This window comes from Anolis carolinensis, chromosome 1 (genome assembly GCF_035594765.1).
Source record: "Anolis carolinensis isolate JA03-04 chromosome 1, rAnoCar3.1.pri, whole genome shotgun sequence".
Taxonomy (NCBI): domain Eukaryota; kingdom Metazoa; phylum Chordata; class Lepidosauria; order Squamata; family Dactyloidae; genus Anolis; species Anolis carolinensis.
Genome location: NC_085841.1, coordinates 67,580,601 through 67,602,129, shown reverse-complemented (window position 1 = coordinate 67,602,129; position 21,529 = coordinate 67,580,601). Strand labels below are relative to the sequence as shown.

The 21,529-nt window shown below is 36.9% G+C and overlaps 1 protein-coding gene across 13 annotated transcripts in view; it reads right to left on the bottom strand.

The window, feature by feature from the left end:
* Positions 1–3,385: 3,385 nt before the first annotated feature.
* The window catches only part of pde10a (phosphodiesterase 10A), a 360,355-nt gene continuing 342,211 nt past the window's right edge, over positions 3,386–21,529 (bottom strand). For 11 of the 13 annotated variants that reach the window (XM_062976372.1, XM_062976376.1, XM_062976339.1 and 8 more), the window contains 8 exons: positions 17,720–17,815; positions 16,180–16,330; positions 15,082–15,237; positions 13,221–13,393; positions 11,676–11,787; positions 6,658–6,738; positions 5,911–5,999; positions 3,386–4,405 (listed from right to left, as the gene is read on the bottom strand). In XM_062976372.1, coding sequence (XP_062832442.1) covers positions 4,291–4,405; positions 5,911–5,999; positions 6,658–6,738; positions 11,676–11,787; positions 13,221–13,393; positions 15,082–15,237; positions 16,180–16,330; positions 17,720–17,815 — 973 coding nt within the window. In that variant the 3' untranslated portion in view covers positions 3,386–4,290. The remainder of the gene's footprint in view (positions 4,406–5,910; positions 6,000–6,657; positions 6,739–11,675; positions 11,788–13,220; positions 13,394–15,081; positions 15,238–16,179; positions 16,331–17,719; positions 17,816–21,529) is intronic. The other 2 variants (XM_016997274.2, XM_008120317.3) reach the window with 1 other exon arrangement.

Below are 21,529 nucleotides of genomic sequence, written 5' to 3'. Positions count from 1 at the left end.
GATTACTAAAATACACTTGAACAGATATTCCTTTTAATGTTATTGGTAATAAAAGCTTGCAGTTACATGCAACTTTTCAAGAAGATTTTCAAATAAAATTTGAAGAAGCAATTGCTATACTTCCATTGTAATTTTCTATTTTTGTTCAGAGAAATGCTTTTAAATATATGTGTGTGTTTCCTTTTGCATGCTGCCACTTTTCTTTTTTTAAAGGTCTAAAATAATTCCGACAGCACTTCTGGGCACAAGCATTTATGACAAAAGCTGCTTTTCACATTACTGTGTTACATCATTTTGAAGGTTCAGCTTTTGGGAACCAAGACATTATACAATTAGTAGCATTTGTGACTTGTATTCTCCCCTCCCCCCCAACAACCTCTGTAATGTATTAAAAACTAAACACTGTATGTTTGTAGCAGTTTAAATTGGGACAATAATTTTTAACAACAAAACATGTCTTCTTATATCAAAAACCCAGGAACGAGAAGGTTATGTATCACTTTATATGTAAACAGGAAACTTATAGGTTCCATAAAATGCTGACAAGACAATAAAATGGATATGATCTTATCCTATCCCAGTAGTAGCAAGTGACTCCTCCAATGTCAATTCAGTGGCGAGTCTACAGAGGATTTTATTATGAACATTCAAGAAAGTATCCAATGTGCTGAAGCTAATTTGGACATATGGTTCTGAACTATGGATAGCCCTTTTCAAGTTCTGACTGAAAACTGGAAATGATGTGTCATTCATCAGACTGAGGAGTCGTCAATCACAATGCTGACTTTCTGGGAATATTTTATATTGTTATTCACTCAGTTTAGACTGAGTTTAAGAAATCATGAGTGGAAACCCTTTACTGCTTCTTCACACTATCAGTGACAACAATGTATAAAAAGCATTCTTGCTAATATCAGGAGGCAGACTGAAATGATTCAATTGTTATATGAGTTCAATTCATTTTTGTTAAGTGTAACAATATATATATATGACAATACCCATACAGGATGATCAGATACACAGACATCCAGATCTAGACTGTAGGGACATACTTCCATTTATGTTACTGTCACCTTAGAATAAACCAGCCCTCCAGAAATATAATATCTAAATTATCATTTCTGGAATTCCAGTTTCACTAGCTCTGCCATTTTTCTCAGTGTACATACACTTTACATAGGAATGCTGCTGCCTCCTTTTTTTAACAGATGAGTAGTTATCCATATAAACCTAATCAAAACATATTTGGAATATGTGTTGTCGAAGGCTTTCATGGTCAGAATCATAAGGTTGTTGTGTGTTTTCCGGGCTGTATGGCCATGTTTCAGAAGTATTCTCTCCTGACGTTTCACCCACATCTATGGCAGGCATCCTCAGAGGTTGTGAGGTACCTCACAACCTCTGAGGATGCCTGCCATAGATGTGAGTGAAACGTCAGGAGAGAATACTTCTGGAACATGGCCATACAGCCTGGAAAACACACAACGACCCCATATTTGGAATAGTTCTTTCTTTAATACTTAACTTGGTTCTGTTGGGCATAATGCTCACATGAAAATGAGTAAGATAAAGTGACAAAGAATTATTACAGCTATGCTAATAATTCACCATAGTCCTCTGAAAGGATTAGAGCCATATTCAGAGAGTATCAACAGAATTCTTGCTCAACTCAACTAAATGTGAGACAACTAATAGGAAAACACAGAATGGATTTACATTTTCCACATAAGTGATTTGTCTTCCACCTCTGCAAAATCGGTGTCCCAATCTGGAGGGAGGGTCCAGGAAGACACCATGGTCAATGGCATAAAAAAACCCCAGGTCTGACCCAAAAACTTTTGTTGCTTGTCCTTTCCTTTCAACAAAAGGTGACCAAATTAGAGTTGGCTCAAATTTCAATAGTGGTGATGTATATTATATTTCACTGGACTTGAGATGTGTATATAGATAAGCTTAAAAGACACAGATAAAGTCCATGGCATACACAGTTCTGTTGTCCTAGCACCTGCTATATGAGTCAGCTGCCTCATTCTGGCTAATGAGAAGTCCAGCCACCTTCAGCAAGTGAGCACTCGCCTATCTATCCCTGCCAAGGTCTTCTACCAAGAAGACTAAAGCAGCTTCAGTCCCAAATTGGAAAACCAGATTGTTGACTATTGGTCAAGCTGGCTGGGGATTCCAGGAGATGAAGTCCAGAACACCTGGAGGACCAATATTTGGGAAATTCTAGAGAGTACTAGGTAAAAGGTAAAGGTTTCCCCCTGAAATTAAGTCTAGTTGTGTCCAACTCTGGAGGTTGGTGCTCATCTCCATTTCTAAGCCGAAGAGCTGGCGTTATCCGTAAACACATACAAGGTCATGTGGCTGGCATGACTGCATGGAGTGCCATTACCTTCCTGCTGGAATGGTACCTATTTATCTACTCACATTTGCATGTTTTCAAACTGCTAGGTTGGCAGAAGCTGGGGCTAACAGTGGGAGCTAACCCCGCTCCCCGGATTTGAACTGACCTTTTGGTCAACAAGTTTAGCAGCTCAGCGCTTTAACCTGCTACACCACCGGGGCCCCTAGAGAGTACTAAGTAACACAAAAAGCAGTTTTTGCACCCACGTAACAAGAAAATCTGGCATTTACATCCATGTAACAATGCTTCCCAGTGCTTTCTCACATCTCTCAATGTTCAGCATCCATGTGAATTGGTGGGTCATAGCCACGTTGTGGTTAAGTGTATAGCCATTGTACTTAACCACAACTTGTGCTGAACATAATGTTGTAATGGGGGAATACAGTGTGCACACATAAGTCTTAGTCTGATGTGTCAGCCTCTAGGCAAAGATGGTGCAGATCAAATCTATATACATTTTCTATGCATACAGCCATGTAATGTTATGTCCAGCAAATGATTTGTGCCCTCATCCTTGAGGACAGTACAAACATATTCTGTTAGTGCTCATAAACTCTGCACAGATCAGGGACATGAAGAGATGAAAGAGTAAGAGGCAGAGAAAAAGGTACCCATTCAAGTCTACAGCAGAACTCACACTGAGATCAGTGGTGCTAGGATTAAACCCCATGGCTTAGTAATATAACTTATAAAGGCATATTAAAATTAAAGTGTTTTACTAGGTCTAAAATTCAGTTCTACAAGGAGGTATATATAGGCTTTAAATAACGTAAATCTTTGCAGAATTAGGGCCCAAGTCAATACAGACTTGTACTTCACAGTATTTAAGTGCAATGTTTTTCAAACCAGCAATCTGTTTCATAAGCAGTTTGCTTACAAGATTAAAAAACAGTATGCTTTAAAATAAACTTCCCAATCATTAGGAGTTGAGGGGCTGAGCAGAACATACATAGCACGACTAAGGAAATTAAAAGCTGGAGATAATCGCAATTTCATTTATTGTGAAGATACCATTATATTCTAGTGATTATGGCATTATTTTGAATGTCCTCTTTTTATGGGATTTAAGGCCTGTCTCTCTAAGATTTCCCAAAATATAAGTTGATTTGTTTTTCCACTGCTAGATCTTTAGAGCAAGGCTTTGAAATTCAATCCATTACCCTTATTAATGTCAGCAGGAAGGCCTTCATCTACTGATGGAATACTTAAAATTTCTTATCAGAGGTAAATGTTCTATTACTTCCAGTGTAGAAATGGACACACTTAGTACCTAAAATCACTTTTAGAAACCACATATTATATATTTCCCAATATTTAACATGTTGAATAAAGCAGTTGTCCTGTGATGTTTATAAAATCATTTTGGAGCACTCTATTTGAAAGTTTAACTCTCCATATGCAGCAAGATAAATTCAAGTACTGTAAACTCAATTATAGTTTCATTTCCAGATAATTTCTTCTGAAGTTCTAAATTACTAGACAAAGATTTAACAAAAACATTTACAATAGCAATGGAATAATCTCCTCTTTCTAGCCAAGAACTCTGTAAATTAAACTGGTAACAGTATGGTGTAGAAAAAGTACCATTGAACCCTGCTCCCGGTAGAAGATGAAGTTTAAAAGCAACCTTTAAGTTCTGCTTTTTCCACTTTTTAAATTAAGGCCTCAGTAAGTAGCCCATAAGTAATAAGCAAGTCTTTTAATATTTACAAGCTAAAGATTTGCTTCCATAGCTGATTTGAAATGGCTGAATTGTCACTCAGTCTCTTTTTTCATACTGTATCACTGAAGGATTCTACTAAATCTTCTCACTTGTTAATTCGAGTGTTTATGATTTAAAAAGCAAAAAAAGGAGGAGGGGACTTAAATAATTCTTGAAATGTTTATCAGTCATCAATCTTCACAGGAAGTGAATCTGAGCCAGTGCTGTTTGACTGGGTAGGTATCCATCCATAAGCTTCTTCTCCACGTATCACTTTTTCCCATTGTTTGAGATTTTCCCTAAAGAAGCAATAAGAGCCAATACTCAACATAACAGGAATCATTTTTTTTTTCAAAATTAGATAGTCAAAGATTGGTACTATGTCACAAAATCAAGAATAATATATTATATGGCTTAGTCTCTCATATTTGGGTCTACATGCCCGGGCCTCGCAGGGTCTGTTGCAGACTCTTCAGCCCAACACCGAGTAAGAAGTGCTCCCTACTTGGAGCTTGGCTGCAGAGTCTGTGAGGCCTGGGTGCATAGATCAAAAGGCTGCAGCCCTAGGCCCAAAGCACCCAGGCCTATGGGTGCAGGCTTTGGGCCTATTTGCCTGGGCCTCACAGGGTCTGCTGCAGACTCTGCAGCCGAGCCGCAAGTAAGGAGCACTCCTTACTTGGTGCTTGGCTGCAGGCCCTACGAGACCCAGGTGCCTGCAGCCGAGCACCAAAGCCTGCACCCATAGGTCCAAAGCACTGGATTGCCTGCAGCCCAGTGCTTTGGGCCTGCATTGATCTGAAAAGCAGGCTTGGAGCCAGTACCTGCTCCCACCTGCCTTTCATATCGAGTTGATTTTTGTTCCAGGAGAGGCCTTCCTATTCTGTGCCATCTGAATGGACGATACAAAACAGAAACATGAACCAAATGGATGAAACAAATTTCGGCCCATGTCTAGTCAATACTGTCACCCATCACCTGAATTCAGATAACATATTACATATTACACATTTAAATTAGTTAGCCAATGTTAAGCTGCTTGTATTATCATCACTGCTTTGTGAATGGTCATAAAAACAGATTTTGCCCTGGGTAGCAGGAGTGTCATGGAAAGTAAAGCACAAATGTTATTGGAATAGCACTCATTTAGTTATATTTTGCAAAATGTTAGCCCCTGAAGCCTGAATTGCAATGTTACATGAGACTATGGAAAGAATAAAGCAGGAATGTTTGTGTAATGCCAACGGCACAGACACTGACCAATTACATGAGGGAAGTCAACCTAAGTGACTATATGATAAAGGGAGAAATGTCCTGAAACTAAACATACACATAGGACTGACTTGGAAAAAGTCTGACTATAGAAGTTTATTAGTGTCAAGTAATCAGATGGAAAAGTAGCCAAGAAACACTGATCTTCCAGAGATAGATCATAAAGACTAGTAAGAACTTTTAAAAGTTTGGAGGAGAATAATTGCTTATAGAAACAAATTAACTCTCTTTATATAAGCAGTCACTAGCAAAGATCTGCCTCTGATTGGATGGACAGATGCTGATGATTTTGCAAAATTACAGTAGCTTAGGGTTACATTACTGCAGAAGATCCTGCGTACCTACAATCTACTGAACCATTTAAGGCCAGATTTCACTATTATAAAGGCGGTTATGAATAGAACCTCTCAGTCACCTCCCTCCACCCAGATTTTACACAGAATTTCTGAATATATTTTTGTGTAAAAGTAAACTATATATTAAATGCTTTCCAGCTCACAAAACTAATGATACGATGCAAATTCTTATTACTCACTTGCATGCTCGAAGTAGTGGTGCTGTGGGAGGGAGAATCTGTGCAAGCGTAGTATAACATGGCAAAGCTACAGCATTGTAGAATCCGATCTAAAGAAAAATAACAAGAGGGAATTATTGATACAAAAACATGGGCTACTACCTCCATTCCATATATAACTAATACTAATCTTATGTGGGTAAATAACAGTAGAACAAACTGTCAATGTGCATTTTAGCAAATCTGCCACTAAAATTTGGTGAAAGGAAGAATACAACTCAAATGCTAGCATTCTGGCTTTTCTAAATCCCCAACTGAAAATGCCAAAAAGTCAAAAATCTGACAACTTTTAATTATGTAAATGTCAATAATGTGTGTTTCTTGTATTTTAGGTTGCAGATGATATACTGCCTATCAATATAACTCAGAAATTTTATTTGATTTTATTCTTACTAGTAGCAATTTGAAATCTTCCCCACAATGTATTTGTTTTTCTTAAAAATCTGTATTTAAAGATATTAGGTCATGAAGTAGTGACTTTCTGAATGTAATGCTAATAAGTATTTTTATATTGAGCATGATTCATCTGAGCAAAAGATGTTCTACATTCAACCCATCTTGGTCTATAAATATTGAATTTCCCTTGCCTATATTTGTGGCAGCAGTCGACTTCCTCCTTTGTTCTGGGTTTTTGTGGAATATATACATTTTAACCTTGACTCAATTATTGTGTGTATGTTTTGTGGTGATCAGGTATTTTAGACTTACTTGGCCCTGAGGAACTTCATCCTTTTTATCTCTGTCCATCATAGGAATAGGTTGAATACCCAACTTCTTCATTTCATCACCCTGAAAGGGTTAGACAAAATAACAGGAAAATATTTAAATATATTATTTTATTATGATACAGCAAACAAGATAGATATGCTGGATTTCGTATCACAAAATCACAAGTCGAACACTTCCCAAGTGTCTAGGACTGTGTGATGTATTTTCGGATGATGCGTGCAGATCCCAGTAGGGTGGCCTTTTGCAGTTGGCAGATCGTGATTTTTGTCAATGTCTATTGTTTCCAAATGCCAGCTGAGATCTTTTGGCACAGCACCCAATGTGCCTATCACCACCGGGACCACCTGTACTGGTTTCTGGCAGAGTCTTTGAAGTTCAATCTTGAGGTCCTGATAGTGGCTGAGTTTTTCCTGTTATTTTTTGTCAATGTGACTGTCACCTGGGATGGCCCCCAGCAGGTGCCACCTTGTCATGGTGGGGGGGCTTAACTGCTCCAATGATGACTGACGGCTGTGCTGGCAGTAGTGTAACTACCGGCAGGTCCAACCAAGCCAGAGAGGCCTCAGCTGAGGAGCAGAACTAACAGCACCTAACCCATTAGCATTATGGAGAATCAAACCAAAGCGAAGTCTATACTGGCTCGGTCGTCACCCAGGATAAAAAGGACCGCGGTGGATGCTGCTGATTCTGGACATCCATTGACAAGTGGGCTACGGAATCAAAATACAAATGAACAGTCACAGAAGCGGCATAAATATATTATTATTATTATTATTATTATTATTATTATTATTATTATTATTGTTGTTATTATTATTAAATATTTAGTTGCCTAATGTATCTCATCTATATGTATTTAAAATTTAACAATAAAATAAATTAAGGATATTTGAAGAAAATTATTTACAACAAAAAAGAAGAGTAGTTATTGTTATAAACTAATAATTTCCATTAACAGTTACAGATCATGGTAGAAAGAAAAAATAATCAGGGACCAGATATTAAACTGAAACAGATTTCTAAAATTTTAAATAACTACTAAATAACCAAATTCCTTTGAAAAAATCAGGTTTAAAATGTAATCTGAATTTAACACAAAACATGTACAAATTAAGCCATTCCTTCCAATCAGAATATAATACTTACGCGCACACACCTTTGATTGGAAGGAATAGCTTCATTTAAATTCATCCACTCAGACTGATGATTGTAAAATTGATAATTCTGGGGAAAGCTGAAGGCAGTAAGACTGATTCAATAAAGGAAGCAATAGACTTCCATTTGGGAGGCAATGTTGCATAGATTTTCTTGAGATAGTGTTAGCTCCTAGAAACAGGGTTAGGGTTAGGGTAATTGTTAGCTGGAGGGGATTTGTCTGTGGAAATTTCTTTCTGGACAAATGTGGTATTTGGAATACCAGTCCCAGGAAACCCAACTTCCCATAAGGAGGTGGTCATGGTAGGTATAATGGATGGAACAGTTTGACCAACCACTGGATGCCAAGTCATTTTTAAAGGGTCTCTGAGTACATCCATTTCATTTTCTTAAACTGTTTTTGTTATAAACAACTGAGTTAATTAAATAAGATATCTTCTCTGTAGGATGAACATGAGCTTCTGTAAGAAGGGGAAAGAGAAGAAATGGATTTTAATTTTAAAAAGTCTAAATGAGGTGTACAAGAATTTTCATTTAATTACTAAAGGGGAAATGAACTATGTTCAATGTTAAATGAATAAATAGCTTTTCTTATTGTGGGAGACTGGCTGACCTAAAATATCAGATAAGTTGGTTATGGCAAAAAAATGCCAAGAGAATAAATTGAAGGGATAGATAATAGTTTTAAGGGAAATTCCCACAAAAATTGTATGTAAGAGAAAAGACTACAGCTTTTTTTGTATTGTTTTAACTGTTACTTGCTGTAAGCTGCCCAGTGTCCCCTCTGGCAGAGGGGGCAGGATATAAATTAAAACTTATTATTATTTGATACACAACAAGATGAGTACACAGTAGACAAGATCACTATGCTGGCTTTTGTATTACATCAAACGTCAGACACTTCCCAAGTGTCTAAAACTATGCGATGTATTGGTGAATAATACGTGCAGATCTGAGTAGGGCGGCCTTTTGCAGCTGACAGATGGTAATTTTGTCAGCACCAATTGTTTACAAGTGCTGGCCAAGGTCTTTAGGCACTATACCCAGTGTGCCGATCACCACTGGGACCACATTTGCTGGCTTGTCCCAGAGTTTTTTCAAAACTTTTTATTATTATTGTATGACACAGCAAACAAGATAGATATGCTGGATTTCGTATCACAAAAATCACAAATCAAACTCTTCCCAAGTGTCTAGGACTGTGTGATGTATTTTTGGATGATGCACACAGATCCCAGTAGGGTGGCCTTTTGCAGTTGGCAGATCGTAATTTTGTCAATGCCTATTGTTTCCAAATGCCGGCTGAGATCTTTTGGCATGGCACCCTATGTGCCAATCACCACCGGGACAACCTGCACTGGTTTCTGCCAAAGTCTTTGAAGTTCAATCTTGAGGTCCTGATAGCGGCTGAGTTTTTCCTGTTGTTTTGCGTCAATGCGACTGTCACCTGGGATGGCGACATCAATGATCCAAACCTTTTTTCTTGTCCACAATTGTGATGTCTGGTGTGTTGTGTTCCAGGACTTTGTCAGTCTGGATTCGGAAGTCCCACAGTATCTTTGTGTGCTCATTTTCCAATACTTTTGCAGGTTTGTGATCCCACCAGTTCTTTACTGCTGGGAGGTGGTACTTGAGGCATAAGTTCCAATGAATCATTTGGGCCACATAGTTGTGCCTCTGTTTGTAGTCTGTCTGTGCGATTTTCTTACAGCAGCTGAGGATATGATCAATGGTTTTGTCAGTTTCCTTGCACAGTCTGCATTTTGGGCTAAAAATTCAGACAGTGTTAGTCAGAGACTGGATTTCAGTTTCCGTTTTCCCATACAGCTTCAGGTCATCCATGTACATCAGATGCGAAATTTTGTGAGATTTCTTAGATGATTGATAGCCAAGATTTTTTTTTTTGTAAGATTGTTGACAGAGGGATCATGGCAATAATGAAAAGCAGAGGGGACAATGAATCTTCCTGGAAAATTCCTCTTCTGATGTTGACAAGTCCATAGCTTTCATTTCCAACAAACAGTTCAGTTTTCCAGTGCTCCATCATGTTTTCAATAAAGGTGCCAATGATTTTACAAATCCCAATGGCATCCAGGCACTTGATGATCCAGCTGTGTGGGAGTGAGTCAAAGGCCTTTTTGTAGTCAATCCACGTCATGTAAAGATTAGCTTTTCGGTTTTTACAGTTCTCCAGAATCATTTTGTCAATAACTTGTCTTTTGTGCCCCTGCTTTTCCATTTGTTGCCTTTCTGTTCATCTGGCAAGATGTTTTTTTCTTCGAGATAGTCTTGAATTGTTGCTGGAGTCTCTGCTGCTGTCTGTGCTGTGGTCTAATGGTAATTTGCTTTGCAGATTTTCTGAATTTCTTCGAGTTCAACATCACTGAACACTTTGTTTCAGATTATTATTATTATTATTATTATTATTATTATTATTATTATTATTATTTTGTGAGATAAACTGAAATGAAAGAAAATCCAATTTAGATTTCAAAAAAACTTGTAAAAAATTAATTTTATTATTAAAGGCCATCATTTCTATTTGGACAATATAAGTAAGATCATGCAGGGGAGAGGTGAAGGACAAGTGCAGGACAGGGTACTTAACCTTTCTGCCACTCACCACCCACGCTTTTTTGTACTTGACCAGTTACATTAATTGAAAAATGTGGGAGGTGACCACCATGATGAAGCTATGTAGAAAAGACAGGAAGTACAAGTAGGATTGAACAATTTCCTTTCTGGGTATTTATTTATTTATTTATTATTCAGATTTATATGCCAGCCACTCCCCTAGGGCTCGGGGCAGCTTACAAGAACAGGCTAAAATCTAAAACAATTTAAAAATAGCAGTAACAGAAATCAAAAGCCTGCCGAAACAGGTGTGTCTTACATGCCCTGCAAAAGGCTGATAAGTCCCGTAAGGCACAGACATCAGGTTGCAGAATGTTCCAAAGTGATGGCACCACTGCCGTAAAATCTCTGCATCTAGTTGTTGTTAGATGCAAGGTCTTATAACTGGGAACTTCCAGTAGATCTTGGTCCTCAGAACAGAGGGATCTCTGGGGTTGGTAGGGGGTGAGGCGATCCCTCAGATACATCGGGCCCAGACCATGTAAGGCCTTAAAGGTAGATTTTAAAAATCTTTATCTTGCTCTTGGTCTTCCAGAAACAGGAATCTTGATTCTATGCTAGCCATAGAATGGGAATGGACTGTAGCTTTCAATAAATTGACATTGCTGCTTTAACACACTGTTTAAGAAGAATTCTTTCATTTAGAGCAACAGAGAAAATGACAAATATTTTTAGTAAATTTGGCAGAAACAAGAAAGATGGGAATTGCATAAGTGCCACTGTGTTATTTTATTCTAGAACAGAAAATCATAACAGAAATAAATTCCAATTACACACCTGTACATGTCATGTGCCAAGGGACAATTCTCACAAGCAATATACATAGAAACATTTTTTTTGCCAAAAACTACAAGTAAACACTCATATGAATGAGTGTCTTTTAAAAAATATCTTTCCATATACACATTTTATGTCAGAGAGAAAAGTATTTGCTTTCTTCCCTCTACAAAATACTAGTATTTTATTTGTATTTTAGTGAGATTTTCTATAGAGTGGAGGATATTTTCATGTCAGCTGTCACCTGCAATCTGAAATAGCAAATATCAATAATATCTGAGAACTAGGCTTAAATGATTTACTCATTTTGCCCTAAATCACCAGGCACATCAATGGAATTTGCTCTCATGGTCTTTGATGCAGATGTTAATTCCCAAAGAAACACAGCAGGTACAATGAAGATAGAAAAATCAATAATGACATGTACATACCTCAGCCCAAAATTCCGCATATATATCACTAGCAGTCAATCTGGTCACATGCCACAATTTTGTAACAGAACACAAGTCACATGCTGTCATCATCAATCCAATTACACGATCCCTAAAATATAATCTCAGAAGTTATTCATAATGTTTTAAAATATTCAGTATTTGGTTATCAAGAACAACATGCATATAAATAAAGTTGGCATTAATTATCACACGTGAATGAGTAATTTTCTATCCCTTATTGTCGGGGTGCATCTCTACTGCCGCAAGTCTGAGCCCTGCCACATGCACAATGAAGGACCTTCTTATAGCAACATGAGAGCCACTCCAAGTGGCCAGCTACTGGTCAAATGATATTTAATATAATGCCAAGTTTTTAACTTTGTTTGTGTTTTTAAATACATTACAACTGTACCCTCAGTTCGCTTCTGACATAAATAAATAAATAAAATCCCTACTGCCATCAAACCCTACTCCACAAAAATGTATTTTTAGAAAAGTAAAATCACTAAAATGACTAGCAATTGCTGCATATACTTGTGTATAGGTCAACCTCATGAACAAGTCAAGAGCAGGCATTGAAGCCAACATTAAGGATTTTCATATGCCCTATAGATAAGCTGAGGGTCATTCTATGGAGAGGAGATAGTACTACCAACATCTCAATGGGGTAGTCACCATCACTCAGAATTACAATCCCTTGTGCAGCTATCTTTCTTCCTTTGATCTTAGTACAAATACATTAATACACGGGGAAAGGTAGCCTTTAAATTCTATTTTTCATCCACCCACCAATAGTTCATCTTATATTATTAAGTAGCTAAAGCACTGCAATGCTTATTATAAGCATAGTGCCCAAAATACATTCTAAAAAAAGTTCAATTCGTCATGCAATATTTGGCAAGAATTCATGCATATTGCCCAAGAAGTCATACAGATAAATATCAAAACTATATTTAATGCTAAGAAAATGCTCAAAAATTAAAGAACACAAGTGAAGACTGCACAGTCTGTTGGCCACTTGCAGCTTCCAAAGCTGTTTTTGAGCCTCTCAGGGATCCCAAATGCTCTACCAAATGCTCTTAGAGTCTAAGTATTATTTTGGTCCTCACATAGGATTCTTTCTATTGTTTCCATTAACTACTGGGCATCTAAATGTCTGATGTCAATGTGTAACATATGTTAATATAATCCTGATGCACGATATATGTTGTCGAAGGCTTTCATGGCTGGGATCACAGGGTTGTTGTATGTTTTCTGGGCTGTATGACCATGTTCAAGAAGTATTCTCTCCTGATGTTTCGCACACATCAATGGCAGGCATCCTCAGAGGTTGTGAGGATGCCTACCATAGATGTGGGTGAAACTTCAGGAGATAATACTTCTGGAACATGGCCATATAGCCAGGAACATACAACAACCCCTTGATATGATAAATTATTTCACAAAACTCAGATTTTAAAGTGTAATCAGAAACCTTTGACACTGACAAAATAACATTATGGAAACTTCAAGTTAAATTGTAAACATTAATTTGTTCGTTACCTATGTGCCTGGTTTTTAAAATTTAGTGTTCTTCCCTGATGAAGCTCTTCTAATTGCTTCCGGTTTCCAAAGTACAGAGCAAGGTCAGTAGCTATAATGGCTTTGCGGATGATTTCCAGGACTTGCTCATAATCACTGGAGCTCAAATTAGAGAAAATATTGTGGCCTTCCAGCTACAAAATTATAAGAAACATAAAAATATCTTATTTTGAGCTAGTTGAACACATTATTTCATTAAAATCATTAATTTAATTGAGGGATGAACACCATCTGGCCCCTGCCACATTTTGGCACCACACCACTACCATTTTGCAATCTCCACCTTTTTGCCCCATTTGAATGTGCTTTTCCTGCATAGCAGGGGGTTGGACTAGATGGCCCATGTGGTCTCTTCTAACTCTATGACACTAAAGAATATATGCTGGACATATGCACTTGTTTTAAATAAGATTTTTTGACAGGAGGCTAATGCAAACACAACTTTATTTTACAACAAAGCAAATAGTCCCCACACCTCTTGTCTCAAAATGAAATTACATTTTTGTTTTTGTTCCCAACACACTTTTGTATTCCAGGGACATAGAACAGTGCTAGTTCAATGCCTGGCACATTCTGGAGAGGCTTCTTTGGACTCTGGGCTCAACCAAGTTTCTCATCCAGTTTTAACACAACTAACATTCAAATACACAGTGCTGTCATTCTTATTATGTAATAAACACTTTTTACAATTTTCCCCAAAGCATTGCACTTTAGTTTGGATTTGACTGAAATTTATGGTGGGTCAGAATAAAAAGGGGTACACATGTACACATTAATTCCCTCCTTCCTTCGCTATCTTTGTTCTGGGTCTCTAAAACTGTTCAAAGAAAAATAAGAAAACTGGTGGTTTCACTCTTTCTTTAGTTGTCTGAGTATGTCATATTACTGATTTTGTATTAGAAGCATATAGTCATCAACTGTACCCCATGAATTCTCCTCCTCCCAACATATAAACTATTTTCCAACATTGTGAAATCATGATGGCTTCCTTTGCTCATAGGGTAGGGAAATTCATAATTCAGTATCACACCATGGATAACTTCAATATATACTCCTGAGTGCTGGAAGTAAGAATTCAGTATATGGATGTTGGGAGCTTGGACAGTCACTCTTCAAAAATAATTCATTCCCTCATACATTGAAAATTTGAAAAAAGCAGGTTTTTCTTTTTATTTATGATGAGGATGAAAAAAGAAAACATTACTTAATGTGTTACTTCTTACTTTCCCATCAATTTTTAAGGGAAAGAAACAGATAAGAGAGTGACATCATAGTGCCTGTGAAATAAATTCTTAAAAGTATTTTTTAATAATTAGAAATGCTTACTCATCACACCAATAAAGGAATTTACTCCTACCTATTACACTCTCATTATTCTTTACTAATTAACCACGAGTAGTTACAAACAATAGCTAGTCACAGATAATACTACTTGTAACTCATTACCTCCAAATCTGGGGCATGCTCATTTCAGCAGCAACACCAAAATACCTTTTGAGCCATATTTTCTCATTCAGTTGAATAAAGGTGAATTTTTATCTTGTCTCACATTCTTGTTTGCCATCTTTAAAATACATTGTTGATCACAATATGGATGCTTAAACATTGCTTCATACTACAGTGCAACATCCAGTCAATAAGCATTTAATCTATGATCTATGGAATGGTATCCTAGGGGACACAGGAGACCTTGGGCTGCTAAGGAAGTTCTCCTTTGGCCAGAAGAATCAAGATTTGCTCCTCTAAATATAACTTTCAGTTATATTTAGAAGTATTTCTTTTAGAATCTGAGCTGCTTTTGATAGAGAATAAAATGTATTACCTGCAAGATAGACACTGTTTGTGAAAAGTGGTGCTGTTCCATGGTTGAGGTGGAATAAAGAGCTGCCAATGGATGGTCAAACTTCTGAAGATAGCTATTGCTATAACCTCTGTGATCCAGGTCATGACATAAACATGCAACCAGAAGACCTCTTCGCTAGATAAGAAAGCAGGCAGGATATGTATTTAATAATCAAATTCACTTAATGCCACTAGATGCCACTCTACACTTCTAAATAAAGCTTAGTGGCTGGCAGAATAGATCAAATGAATAGAAAGTAATAATGATTGCATATATAGAATAAATGGGAGAACTTCTATAGAGTGAATTAATGCACTGTATACTAAACAACAGGACTCTTTCCTATCTAAATGCACATTTCTAGGAACTCAAAAGATTTCCCTGTTCTGCTAACTGGAAATATCTTTCAATATAGAAATATTTAGCAATAAGGACTAAACTTTGTTTTTATAATTACAACTGAAGCTGCAATACTTGGCTAAGACACTTATTTTGTATTAAACAATGTCCTCAGGCCTATAGCCAGGAGGGGGGAGAGGTTAGGGGTTCAACACTCCCCCCCCAAAAAATTTCAGATTAAAAAAATAACTAGTTTACTCATGAATTTTAACTGGTTAACCAAATCCCCATGCTAAGTCTATGAGACGCATAAAATTAAGAGTCCCTCCAGGCACTATCTCAAGCAGATATTGACAGGACTGTAGTGGGGGAGGGGGGGGAGGGGTTCAACCCCCCCCCCCCCCGGGAAATTTTCAAAACCCCTCCCGAATATTTTTCTGGCTACGGCCCTGAATGTCCTTCAGGGCCGTATGTCCTTGTCTTTGCTAGAGAATGACCTTCTGAGATGTTCAAACCTTCAGAAAAATTAGCAAGACTCCAGTTCTAGTTCAAAGTGAAATCAATCTTATTCAAAGTAAACTGAAATGGAAACTCTACATATTCCTCATAAGTTACAAAGCAATTTTTCCTTGTATTTCATTTGAAAATTTTCATAGTGCAAAATCATCATCATCATCATCATCATCATCATCATCATCATCATCATCATCACTGCCGCCACCACAACTCTGCACTTACTTCTAGATCTGTGAAAACCGTGTGGTTATTCTGAAGAATGGCATACATACAATGTACCACTGTAATTGCATGTTTCCAGTTATGATAGGGTACACGGCGGTAGTTCTTCTTTACAGACATCGTGAAACGACATAGTTTTTCTAGATCAAAACTTGGGGGAAGAAAGGAGAGTGAGGCAAAGGCAGACTGTAAAACTTAAAAATAATGTTAACTAAAAATGACAAAAGACAATTTACTGTAAAATGTATTTAATTCTATACTGGCAATGAGCCAAGTTTCAGAGAAACATTTTTAGTAGATATGAATTTCCTTTAAGTTTGTATTTCTAATGGAAGCACAAAGTAGGTTATATTGTCACAAGCAGAATCACATTCAACAGCATTTTTTCCTACCCATCAAATATGGGAGTTCTTCTCTTCACTAAATCCACCCATATATCTTATTTTGTGCATTGCAGAGATATGAAACATTTCCCCATTTTTATGCCCATTCATAACTTAGCTGCATTCGAAATAGCAAGCCATTGAGGAGCAGGGAATCATAGCACACTCCTCAAACATACTATTGGAGGAAGTAAATAATGTTTTGGGTAACCCTTTGCCTGCTTTCAGTTCAAAAGAGAAGGGGAGTTTATTGCTTAGGAAATGGCAGATTGGAAAAAAGCAAAGCAGAGAGTTTTGTACCTCTGCTTGGATGCAGGCTATTTTTTATGCCTTATGGTGAGAGATTACTAAAGAAACAGGAGGAGTGTGGTTGATTGTATCCTTATATTGTTCACAATTCCCATAGGCATTGTTCCTTCTCCAGGTGTGTGTGTGTGTGGGGAGGGGGGGGGGGGGTCGAGGCAACATGTGTCTTTTTCTACTTCATTAAAAGACCACAATTAATCTATTCTGTTACTACTGGCTACACTAAACACAGCTAATAGAAGATAAAATATAAAATACAGTTAGGGTTCCTCTGCTGGCTGAACTCCGCTTTTTTCATTCCCTATAGCAAAGCTTCAGACATTTATAGTCTGTGTTTTGTGTTGTTGTACTAATCTAGTGGACCTCAGTTCATACTTAAAATACTGTCCTAGATGCTGAAAATGAATATAATTTAACTTCCAATTTAAATGTTTACTCTGCAAAGCAGTCCCATTGCACCTGTGTGGAAACTGATACAAACATGGAGTTCCCTGTTCTTTCCCTGCACAGGGCAATACATCACGTAGTCAAGAATTCTTGAGAAGCATTGTTCAGCTCAAAAAAAGAGGAAGGGACAACAGAGCTGCATGTCTACATCAGAGTCCCACAGAGCTTTTAACAATAACCAAGTAATTTCTCAGCAGACTATGTTCCTTTTTAATATTTTTTAAAGGTACACTTTCTGAAGAACAGTCACATCTGGTGAATTAATGGCAAAGATGCTAACCCAAGCTTTTAATTGAAATTCAGATCACAAGAGTTGGTTCCTAAATCAAACCATATTTAAATATCCCATGCAAACACAAGCCCATCTATTCAAAGCTGGTGTCTAGGCTAAAAGCTCTAATTACCCTTCCTCCACAACATCAGACTCCACATAAAGGCTCAATGCTGACAGCATAGCACTGCATTCTTCTTTGTCCTGAGTGTCTTCCCTGCTGATCCTCCTGCATATGCAAAATGGGGCAGACTTACATGGCAGGAAAGAGAACTACCTTGCCTCTATGGTTACATTTCAAGCTAAGAATTACCTAGTTGAGACATTTTACAATTCAAAACAATCTCTACACATTGATAAATTTAATTGAGTACACATTATGTATTTAATATATGAATATTTAAATATGTTTAATATTTTGCTTCTATTTATGGCTACCACTTCAGCAACATGTGTATTTATGGAGAAGATTCACTGATGTCAGTGGAACTTATTTCCATGTAAGGGAGCATGCTTCTGATCACAGCAGAAGATACAATTTTAAGCATGTATTACCTCTTTGACTGAATTGTAGAGTATTTATTGGCATTACACAGCCCAAAAAACCCCCCAATTCTTGGTGTCTTAGTTTTTAGGTCTGTTTCTGTGCTTATTTGGGGCACTGATCCAGAAAACTGCACTGGATAGAACGCATCAGCTTTAGTTTCTCAGATATGATTATCATGGGTGAGCAGATGGTGAGTGACTGGTAGATGGAATATGTTCCATATCTCAAAAACTAGAGCCGATAGGGAAAAACTGGTGCCGTTTTTAGAACCAGCAGATCAAATATACCCAGAAATGAAGTTAACATTTGAGGCAACAAAATGTATGTTGGCCAGTGTTATAGGTGAAGGGTGAGTTAGTGTTACAGTACAGAAAAGGGGGGTTCATGACTATCCATTCTTAAATATGCAAGCTTTTCCTAAAATTTCACTTAGAATACATTTTGGGAGGAGTGTGAAAGGAGCCTGACCATTAACAGACTATCTGAAACTTTAGTTTATGATATTCTTGTCACAAAAAAGCAAGGAAAAATGTAAAATGGGAAGGCTAGTTTAGATATGATCAAACGATACATTGGAATCTACTGTCATACAGTATGTCTCGATGCTTTGTAGTAGATCAGCAAGGGTAACAAACGTATCTTCTCTTTACAAAGAGAATGTTGAGATGCATGCAAATACGTAGTTGGGGAAGATTAGTAATGACTTTTTCTGTGATGTGACTGTGAGCTTCCTAGGCTGAGTGCTTGTTAGGTTTCACCCTTGATTCTTTATGGTACTATGTAAATCCCCTTCTGAGCCACCATTTTTCATCTGAAGAGTTTAGGAAAAGACTCAAATGAGATTTTAAACTTGCATGATTTTAACTGTTGTTTTAATAATTTATGTTTTAATGTTTGATTTGAATTGGAATTGTATTTTTGGAATTTGTATGTTGGACATCGAATTGCTGCCGGTTGTGAGGCCGCCCTGAGTCCCCTTTGGGGTGACAAGGGCTGGATATAAGTATGGGAAATAAATACATAAATAAATAAAGAGGAAAACATTCAACAGGGCTAAGCAGCCAATCTGTGTGTAACTGATATAAGATTGAAGATCATGTAATAAACAAGATACAGAAATTAGAAATGAGCTAATGTATAGCCAGAGATATAGTGACTGCATGTTTTAGAAGTGAACTGTAATTCATGAAATGCTACCATCAGAAAAATCTGGCCAAATGTATCTTCCAATAAAAAAAAATCCTGGGTTTTTCTTGTAAGACATAAATATGACACATTTCCCTGACATTTCACCTAAAACTTTAGCATGTATCCAAAATAAATTATAATGAAGATTTTAAATCAGATTTAAAGATGCCAAGACTCATAACAGATTATCAGTTTGTTCCCAAATGTACACATACCAAAATACAGAATAAAACAAAACTAAAAATAAAATAAGTATATTTTTGGAAGAAGTAAAGTCTTTGGAAGAAGTAAAATTTGACAAAAATAATTCTCCTATTCAAAAAGCTCTGAGGGGCTCTGAGGCACACATGGAGATCTGGGCAAACAGGAACCATCCGCTTTGAGTTTCTCAACATGGAACTGATGGGGAAATTAGTGCCCATATTGAAGGCCTAGGGACACAAGGGGATTTGCTCCAATTTGTGGAACATAGAAACAAGATTTTTTGGAGGGAAACTTAGGAGGCAGTGAAGCTCAAATATTTTCTCTTACAAAATGGAACTTATCTACTTCATAATGCATGGTTTTAAAATACTGTTTGAATTATGTCTTTAAATATTTTCTTTAAAAACTGTATAAGAACTATTTAAAGGAATCTCTATTTATACAATTAGGAAATTACATTTATTCCATACTATAAAATGGTATGTACAGTATTTCAAATCTTCTTGCATATAGAGTTCTCGATTTTCTGTAATACGAATAAAGGTCCCTGTATCTAGGGGATACATTCACAAACAAGACCATGGTTACCTGAAATTGAAGATATTGACCATGTGCCTTTAAATTTACTTACTATCCTCTCAAAGAATTTGCTAGATCCTCCAACACAATTTTATGGCAACTTCTGGGGGGAAGCATTACATAGAATTAACTGGAGGACCTAGCAAGTTCCTAGACCAACCATTTCCCCCAAGGCATGGGTAAGTGAAACTGTAGGTGTGGGTTCCACAATTCTGGGGGTCTTAATGTACAAACTATAGAAATGCAGTATATCAAATCAAGGAAAGCTGATATGTTACAGGCTAATGAAAACTATTTCAATTTGAGCAAACTTTCAGTTCACTAAATCTATGGAGGCAGCAATGAAATTAAGAATATGAAATTACTGATCTATCAAAGAACTAATTTGAGAAGAAAAGCAAGCATAGATGTATTTTCAAAAATATATTTGTTTTTGGCCTGGAATTCACATGGCTAATTTTATCTACACTTACTAAGTCAAGGGAGTTATATCACACATTAAAAGCTAATAGATTTTATTTAGTCAAAGTTTTTTGGACAGCAGCCCACTTCATCAGATTATTGTACCTGATGGGATACAGTCCTCAAAAGCATACATGAAATAAATTCTGTCAATCCTTAAAGTCGCACAGCACTCTATTGTTTTTACGTCCCCTCTGGGAATCATACAAATATGTATGATGAGAACGACACTGCTGTAGTTGACAATATTATTCTGAAGTTATAACTCGTATACACAGATCCTCTGATAGACCATAATACTTTGGTCACAGAAGATAGATATCACTTTTCTTCCCAGAGCAACAGAAGCAGCCGGAAAAAGTAATTTATTTGATTCCTACTGATTCTTCTAAATGAGAAAAAAAATTCTAGTCTTTATATTGTTTAGGATGGTTCCCAATAATACTGACAGAAGGAGAATCTATAGCAAATAAGTTTTTTTCATGCTATTTATATATTTATTTACTACATTTTTACCCCTGCTCTATCTCACCCCGAAGGGGACACAATAGTTATAGAACTTTGATACTTTGAGTATCATCATTATATGCTCTGAAATCTTGGAATTTGTAGATTAAGGAGATATTTAGATTTCTTTGTTGGAGAGCCCTAACCCCACACCACTCTACAAATCCCATGATTTCATAGGATTTGTAGGGTGGGGAGGATAAATATTTCATTGGGTAAATATTTTTTGGAGTGTGGGTTAGTACAATGATGAAAATTTTGTCTGTGGATAAGGAGGTTGAACTGTAGTAGAAAAGAGAACTCACATACATTTAGGTATTTTCAGATATTCTAGCTTCTTTGTCTGGTTCCTATATGGGATATATTATTGACTGGAATTCAACAATATACTTATGTTCGTGGAAAGGGCTTTGAATCAGAAAAACAGCCCTGCCAACAGAAGAGTTTACAGATAAT